General features: G+C 41.3%; 1 protein-coding gene across 2 annotated transcripts; it reads right to left on the reverse strand.

Annotated features, from left to right (window-relative positions):
• Positions 1-3,899: 3,899 nt before the first annotated feature.
• RHNO1 (RAD9-HUS1-RAD1 interacting nuclear orphan 1) lies at positions 3,900-10,881 on the reverse strand. 2 transcript variants are annotated; one of them, XM_075275442.1, is made up of 3 exons: positions 10,809-10,881; positions 5,244-5,484; positions 3,900-4,495 (listed from the first exon to the last, which is right to left on the reverse strand). In XM_075275442.1, the coding sequence occupies exons 2-3, from the start codon at positions 5,406-5,408 to the stop codon at positions 3,935-3,937; spliced, it is 726 nt and encodes a 241-aa protein (XP_075131543.1). In that variant the 5' UTR covers positions 5,409-5,484; positions 10,809-10,881; the 3' UTR covers positions 3,900-3,934. The 2 variants fall into 2 exon arrangements, with proteins under 2 accessions (XP_075131543.1, XP_075131542.1); XM_075275441.1 differs by having other exon boundaries at positions 10,758-10,836.
• Positions 10,882-10,905: the final 24 nt, after the last annotated feature.

Below are 10,905 nucleotides of genomic sequence, written 5' to 3' on the forward strand. Positions count from 1 at the left end.
CAAATTGTAGCCTCAGTTTCCTGTTCTTAGCTGAAAGGAGTGGCCCCCGGTGTGGTCTTCTGCTGCTGTAGCCCATCTGTAGCCTCAAAGTTCAACGTACTGTGCGGCGTTCAGAGATGCTCTTCTGGCTACCTTGGTGTAACGGGTGGCTATTTGAGTCACTGTTGCCTTTCTATCAGCTGGAACCAGTCTGGCCATTCTCCTCTGACCTCTGGCATCAACAACGCATTTCCGCCCCCCACAGAACTGCCGCTCACTGGATGTTTTTTCTTTTTCGGACCATTCTCTGTAAACCCTAGAGATGGTTGTGCGTGAAAATCCCAGTAGATCAGCAGTTTCTGAAATACTCAGACCAGCCCTTCTGGCACCAACAACCATGCCACGTTCAAAGGCACTCAAATCACCTTTCTTCCCCATACTGATGCTCGGTTTGAACTGCAGGAGATTGTCTTGACCATGTCTACATGCCTAAATGTACTGAGTTGCCGCCATGTGATTGGCTGATTAGAAATTAAGTGTTAACGAGCAGTTGGACAGGTGTACCTAATAAAGTGGCCGGTGAGTGTATATATGTATACTCCAGCCCCTGTACATGACATGTATATCTGTATACTCCAACCCCTGTACATGACATGTATATATGTATACTCCAGCCCCTGTACATGACATGTATATATGTATACTCCAGCCCCTGTACATGACATGTATATCTGTATACTCCAGCCCATAGTACATGACATGTATATATGTATACTCCAGCCCCTGTACATGACATGTATATATGTACACTCCAGCCCCTGTACATGACATGTATATATGTACACTCCAGCCCCTGTACATGACATGTCTATATGTATACTCCATCCCCTGTACATGACATGTCTATATGTATACTCCAGCCCCTGTACATGACATGTATATATGTACACTCCAGCCCCTGTACATGACATGTCTATATGTATACTCCAGCCCCTGTACATGACATGTATATATGTATACTCCAGCCCCTGTACATGACGTATATATGTATACTCCAGCCCCTGTACATGACATGTATATATGTATACTCCAGCCCCTGTACATGACATGTATATCTGTATATTCCAGCCCCTGTACATGACATGTATATATGTACACTCCAGCCCCTGTACATGACATGTATATATGTATACTCCAGCCCCTGTACATGACATGTATATCTGTATACTCCAGCCCATAGTACATGACATGTATATCTGTATACTCCAGCCCCTGTACATGACATGTATATATGTACACTCCAGCCCCTGTACATGACATGTCTATATGTACACTCCAGCCCCTGTACATGACATGTATATATGTATACTCCAGCCCCTGTACATGACGTATATATGTATACTCCAGCCCCTGTACATGACATGTATATATGTATACTCCAGCCCCTGTACATGACATGTATATCTGTATACTCCAGCCCCTGTACATGACATGTATATATGTACACTCCAGCCCCTGTACATGACATGTATATATGTATACTCCAGCCCCTGTACATGACATGTCTATATGTATACTCCAGCCCCTGTACATGACATGTCTATATGTATACTCCAGCCCCTGTACATGACGTATATATGTATACTCCAGCCCCTGTACATGACATGTATATATGTATACTCCAGCCCCTGTACATGACATGTATATATGTATACTCCAGCCCCTGTACATGACATGTACTGTATATATGTATATAATACATATATGTTTATGATATACCAGGCTCTGAAGACTACACATATACAGTATGTATAATACGGACATGTATACTCCGGTACATAGTATAGATGACATGTATACGCCATACCCCGTACATGGTATATATGTAAACATGTTATTTGTCTGGTGACGGGATGTGGTGTCATCAGATACAGCTCAGTGCCCAATCTCTCACACATGGGGCAGGAGTTTGGGGTGTAATGGGGTGTCACCTGCATTGTGCTGAGACCCCCCCCCCCCTGCAGTCCAGTGCTAACATATATGACAGTAGCAGCTATGAGATTAGGGATGAGGTTCCTCGTTCTGGAGACGGGCGCAGGTTCTACAGATAAATTTACTAGAGAACGCGGCGGCCTGGAAGACTGGCCAACTCTTTCTGGACACCAGGATGTCGCCCCTTTTATCAGGAGTCTCCTGGATACTTCAAGAGAGTTGGCAAATATGGGGAAAACCTTCATCTGTGGGACATTTATGTTAGATCTTGTGGCCGAGGCCTCCATATCCCTGATGATGATGACTACACAGCCATACAGAGTATCCACGGCAGTGACAGGTAACATGGAGTGCAGCAGATGTCATGTGTGGTGGAGAGAACAGAGACCGAGCCTGGGATCTCTCGCCGCAGCAGAGAATTATCTCTTTGGTGAATATATCTGACTGCGGACATTCTGGTGAATTGTCAAGTCTGGAGGCGAGAACAGAGACCGAGCCTGGGATCTCCCTGTAGACGCAGCAAGAAATTCACTTACTCAGTTAATACATCTGACTGCGGAAAGTCCAGTCCAATTCATTGGGGAAAGAGAAGCCCCAATCTGGAACCTTCCTCTGAAGCACAGGACGATGATCCTTACAAGGTGACAACCATGTTGCTGACTTGTGGTGGAGCTGTGACCTCCAACTCTATCCCCGGGGTCATCTCAGACACATCTCCTCAGGTCCTCCATTATGGACCACTGGTGACGCAGGATCTGATCTGCCGCAATGTTCTTTAGAACCCCAGAACGTGCCCAATGACTACAGCTGGAGGTCACAACCCTACAAGTCAGTCGACATGTAACGGGTGCAAATGACAATCGCCGAGGACGTAGACCTTTACCTACATGGGTGAACAGAAAGTTTAGAAACTATCCCGATCCTAATGATCTTCTGCAGAGACGGAGTCTGAATATCTGGAACCTTTGCTTGTTCCTGGGATTATTACAAGGACACCTATATTATCACAGGACATGATATTACCCCATAATAGGGTTCTTACGTTATTTAGGGCATCCTATGTGCACCAACGAAGGGTCTATGATTGACAGACCAGTACTAGGGGTCAGTGCTGGTAATAGGGGGTCAGTAGAAGCTGCAGCTCTGAAGGAGATCTTCAGGAATCTTGTGATTCTGCAGGCAAGGTATTAGCTGATCCTTCATTTTGTGTCGATATTTCTTCTGCCAGAAGATCATAAGCAAACACTACGGCGAATAACCCAGTCATAGATGCTACACTGTGGTAGTCTGAGACACGCCTCCTGTACTTGGACAGGCCAGTGCTATGGCAGGGGAGGGGGTCTTAGACTTGTGTACACCACAGAGGGTAGATCAGATTATTCACAAATAAACAGACAGTACAGAATCAGTATAAAATGACGCCTTTGTTCCAAAAACAGCGCCACCCTTGAGCATAGGCTGTGTCTGGTATTGCAGCTCAGTTTCACCAAAGTGAATGCAATACAATCTGTGGACTGATGTTGCACTTTGGATGAAAGCAGATGCAACCACCCCTTTAAGAAAGGCTTTCCCAACAATATACAGGAATCTAGCACCTCTGACTTTAAGGTGTGCCTCCTATTATGATCTGTCATGGGGTGTGGAGAGACGCAGCTGCACGTTGGGTGCTATAGTCGCCAAGACAATGCCAATAAAACTCTGTATTGGTTGTACGGCTCCTTCATCCCCTGACTGGAGGGAAACTTTATATACAAGGCTCCCCATAGAACGATGTTCTTGCCATTTAGATCCTACCCACCTAGCACACCCCATTCGCTGGCTATAGAGACACTACAGCGCCCAGCATGCTGTATACACCTTGCACCCGTTACCACTGCCATCCCATGATAGCCAGAGATTTTCTGTTACTTGCAGTCTTTTATTATTTATTCACATAGACACAATTCACACTCGAGTCCGGCTCTCAGGGCTTCACCAGGATTTGGCTGCTCTTCAGCCTCCCCCGTGATTTCAGGTATCTCATCAGTGCCTGCCTCCTCCTCCAGGTGGGCCGCATGCCATATTCATGCTCCGGAGTGTCCTCTGCCAGTACCTGTCCTGGGCCGTTTGCCAGCGGCGTGTCAGGATCTTCCCCCGGTTCCTCGCACCTCCTGGAGAGCGGCGTCTGGATCTCAGCTGCAGCACATGGCTTTGGCGCAGGGCTTGGAGTCTGTATATCTGGAGGGCTGGGCATTTCACTACAATGTCCCCGCGGGGTGGGCGGAGACGCGGGCACTGTTGCGGGCACAGCCAGGTTTTGCTTTGTCCTCCTTGTAGAGCAGAATGACTGAGTCTCTAGAATCTTAGCAGGTGAGAATGATAAGGATGGGAATTTACAGACACTCTGCTTCCTCCCCGCCGCCCTGACCGGATTCCGGTTTCCGCCCATGGCCTGGCTGTGTACGGTGCTGTTGTTGGAGACGTGGCGACGGCGTTGGCGAGCAGGAAAGTGCAGCTCTAGGGCTCGGTCAAACTGTGGTGAAACCTGTGTAGGACAAAGCGCAGTCAGTCCATGCTAGACAGGGGCAATGAAACAAGCAGGAAGTTTGAGAAAATTCACCACTTCCAGCAAAAAGTGACCTGAGGGGTCTGATGCCATAATGTCTGCCATAACAATGCCCTATAGATGTTCTCATATCACCCTGCATTACTTTGTAGGCCTCCACTGCTCTAGTCATGTAAGTGTCAGTCTTTACTGAAGGACAGGCATTCTATTCCTGGGTTAGGAAGCTCAAGATGAGCAGTGCTGGTATAGAGGATACAATCTAGGAGGTTATAGATAAATTATAGAAAAATCTCATTAATACTGCGGCTTTGGAATAATGTGACTGTACCTGGTCTGTCTGCACGGTGCCAGCTAGGCTAGAAGGTGAACTTGTCAGGCATTCTGGTTGCTAGCGATGCAGTGCCTAACAATCATAGATTAAGAATGTTCAGCTGTGATCCATTAGGGCGTTAAGCAGCCAGTGCTTAGTTTCTCTGCAGCGCCCCCAAAGGAGAAGTGAAGTATTACACTCACTGCATAGTCATGGAACACCAGGTCCTCCAGATTCTCTTTATAGCTCCTCTCAGCCCAGGAGGGTCTTCATTTGGGGCAAATGAGAAATCAGTTTCCTAAACTGCACCCCTTTAAGAGCCTATGACCAATCTTCACTTATACAAGGACACAGATTAAGCCACTTCCTAAAAAAGTGGATGCGTTTAGAATAAAATACAACCCCCTCCCCAATTACCCAAGAGGTGGAGGCGCTGTGATCCAGGGGTTTGGTGGGGACACATCTGGTCTCGGCTTTTGGTGGAGCAGCCCCATACTCATGGAGCAGACCCTCCTGTGGGCTCTCCAGGAAGACGAGGCGACCTTTCCGGGGGTTACAGGCAGTCCGTTTCCTTGGCGGCATCAGCAGTGAGTAAGTGGGGGAGTGAGACCCACATGATGGAGCGGCGCGGAGGAGCGGCACGCCTCACCGAGGAAGTCTGCAGGAATAACAACGAGGGTTATCATCATCATCATCGCTCGCCGACACATCACAGATCTGGTTGGTGCTTGGGGAATCAATTGTGCTCACATTGTGGGGGCCACGTTATCAATTGGAGGAGATTCAGGGCACTGGATGATAGAGCAGGACATTAAAGGGGTCCTCCAGCCTCATAACTGTATTATGGTGCCTGACAGTGGTCACCGGGGCCGCAAGTCAAGATTTCTCGTATCCGCGTAATAAAGACACGTGTCACATTGTGGGCGGAGACAGCGGTCTATGATGTCATAAGATGGGTGAGTGTGGATACATATATATATATATACATGGGTGTGCTGCGATTTTTACAGTTATACATACACACACAATATATACTGTACATACACATTGTATACATATAAATACACAAGTATACAATACATACACACACATATATATATATATGCTTTGATACACGCAAGTATATACACACACTGTATATATACACAATACATACTCTGCATACACACACTGTATATATACACAATACATACTCTACGTACACACACTGTATATATACACACACACACAATACATACTCTACATACACACACTGTATATATACACACACACACAATACATACTCTACATACACACACTGTATATATACACACACACACAATACATACTCTACATACACACACTGTATATATACACACACACACAATACATACTCTACATACACACACTGTATATATACACACACACACACAATACATACTCTACATACACACACTGTATATATACACACACACACACAATACATACTCTACATACACACACTGTATATATACACACACACACACAATACATACTCTACATACACACACTGTATATATACACACACACAATACATACTCTACATACACACACTGTATATATACACACACACAATACATACTCTACATACACACACTGTATATATACACACACACAATACATACTCTACGTACACACACTGTATATATACACACACACAATACATACTCTACGTACACACACTGTATATATACACACACACACAATACATACTCTACGTACACACACTGTATATATACACACACACACAATACATACTCTACGTACACACACTGTATATATACACACACACACAATACATACTCTACGTACACACACTGTATATATACACACACACACAATACATACTCTACGTACACACACTGTATATATACACACACACACAATACATACTCTACGTACACACACTGTATATATACACACACACACAATACATACTCTACGTACACACACTGTATATATACACACACACAATACATACTCTACGTACACACACTGTATATATACACACACACAATACATACTCTACGTACACACACTGTATATATACACACACACAATACATACTCTACGTACACACACTGTATATATACACACACACACAATACATACTCTACGTACACACACTGTATATATACACACACAATACATACTCTACGTACACACACTGTATATATACACACACAATACATACTCTACGTACACACACTGTATATATACACACACACAATACATACTCTACGTACACACACTGTATATATACACACACAATACATACTCTACGTACACACACTGTATATATACACACACACAATACATACTCTACGTACACACACTGTATATATACACACACACAATACATACTCTACGTACACACACTGTATATATACACACACACAATACATACTCTACGTACACACACTGTATATATACACACACACAATACATACTCTACGTACACACACTGTATATATACACACACACAATACATACTCTACGTACACACACTGTATATATACACACACACAATACATACTCTACGTACACACACTGTATATATACACACACACAATACATACTCTACGTACACACACTGTATATATACACACACACAATACATACTCTACGTACACACACTGTATATATACACACACACAATACATACTCTACGTACACACACTGTATATATACACACACACAATACATACTCTACGTACACACACTGTATATATACACACACACAATACATACTCTACGTACACACACTGTATATATACACACACACAATACATACTCTACGTACACACACTGTATATATACACACACACAATACATACTCTACGTACACACACTGTATATATACACACACACAATACATACTCTACGTACACACACTGTATATATACACACACACAATACATACTCTACGTACACACACTGTATATATACACACACACAATACATACTCTACGTACACACACTGTATATATACACACACACAATACATACTCTACGTACACACACTGTATATATACACACACACAATACATACTCTACGTACACACACTGTATATATACACACACACAATACATACTCTACGTACACACACTGTATATATACACACACACAATACATACTCTACGTACACACACTGTATATATACACACACACAATACATACTCTACGTACACACACTGTATATATACACACACACAATACATACTCTACGTACACACACTGTATATATACACACACACAATACATACTCTACGTACACACACTGTATATATACACACACACAATACATACTCTACGTACACACACTGTATATATACACACACACAATACATACTCTACGTACACACACTGTATATATACACACACAATACATACTCTACGTACACACACTGTATATATACACACACAATACATACTCTACGTACACACACTGTATATATACACACACAATACATACTCTACGTACACACACTGTATATATACACACACAATACATACTCTACGTACACACACTGTATATATACACACACAATACATACTCTACGTACACACACTGTATATATACACACACAATACATACTCTACGTACACACACTGTATATATACACACACAATACATACTCTACGTACACACACTGTATATATACACACACAATACATACTCTACGTACACACACTGTATATATACACACACAATACATACTCTACATACACACACTGTATATATACACACACAATACATACTCTACATACACACACTGTATATATACACACACAATACATACTCTACATACACACACTGTATATATACACACACAATACATACTCTACATACACACACTGTATATATACACACACAATACATACTCTACATACACACACTGTATATATACACACACAATACATACTCTACATACACACACTGTATATATACACACACAATACATACTCTACATACACACACTGTATATATACACACACAATACATACTCTACATACACACACTGTATATATACACACACAATACATACTCTACATACACACACTGTATATATACACACACAATACATACTCTACATACACACACTGTATATATACACACACAATACATACTCTACATACACACACTGTATATATACACACACAATACATACTCTACATACACACACTGTATATATACACACACAATACATACTCTACATACACACACTGTATATATACACACACAATACATACTCTACATACACACACTGTATATATACACACACAATACATACTCTACATACACACACTGTATATATACACACACAATACATACTCTACATACACACACTGTATATATACACACACAATACATACTCTACATACACACACTGTATATATACACACACAATACATACTCTACATACACACACTGTATATATACACACACAATACATACTCTACATACACACACTGTATATATACACACACAATACATACTCTACATACACACACTGTATATATACACACACAATACATACTCTACATACACACACTGTATATATACACACACAATACATACTCTACATACACACACTGTATATATACACACACAATACATACTCTACATACACACACTGTATATATACACACACAATACATACTCTACATACACACACTGTATATATACACACACAATACATACTCTACATACACACACTGTATATATACACACACAATACATACTCTACATACACACACTGTATATATACACACACAATACATACTCTACATACACACACTGTATATATACACACACAATACATACTCTACATACACACACTGTATATATACACACACAATACATACTCTACATACACACACTGTATATATACACACACAATACATACTCTACATACACACACTGTATATATACACACACAATACATACTCTACATACACACACTGTATATATACACACACAATACATACTCTACATACACACACTGTATATATACACACACAATACATACTCTACATACACACACTGTATATATACACACACAATACATACTCTACATACACACACTGTATATATACACACACAATACATACTCTACATACACACACTGTATATACACACACAATACATACTCTACATACACACACTGTATATACACACACAATACATACTCTACATACACACACTGTATATACACACACAATACATACTCTACATACACACACTGTATATATACACACACAATACATACTCTACATACACACACTGTATATATACACACACAATACATACTCTACATACACACACTGTATATACACACAATACATACTCTACATACACACACTGTATATACACACAATACATACTCTACATACACACACTGTATATACACACACTGTATATACACACAATACATACTCTACATACACACACTGTATATACACACAATACATACTCTACATACACACACTGTATATACACACAATACATACTCTACATACACACACTGTATATACACACAATACATACTCTACATACACACACTGTATATATACAATACATACTCTACATACACACACTGTATATACACACACAATACATACTCTACATACACACACTGTATATACACACAATACATACTCTACATACACACACTGTATATACACACAATACATATTCTACATACACACACTGTATATACACACACAATACATACTCTACATACACACACTGTATATACACACAATACATACTCTGCATACACACACTGTATATACACACAATACATACTCTGCATACACACACTGTATATATACAATACATACTCTGCATACACACACTGTATACCTACTATACATATAAGTATATACACACATATAGCCATACGTACCTAAATCTCATCTCTCCGCCGCTCACACACCTCCCCCTCCCGCCTCATCACCTGAATCTCCCGGTTCTCCGCAGTCCCGGCGTCCGGTCCGCTCTCACCGGCCAGCGCCCGCTCTCATTGGTCACTCCTCACAGCTCTCGTCGCTGAT

This window comes from Leptodactylus fuscus, chromosome 5 (assembly GCF_031893055.1).
Source record: "Leptodactylus fuscus isolate aLepFus1 chromosome 5, aLepFus1.hap2, whole genome shotgun sequence".
NCBI lineage: Eukaryota > Metazoa > Chordata > Amphibia > Anura > Leptodactylidae > Leptodactylus > Leptodactylus fuscus.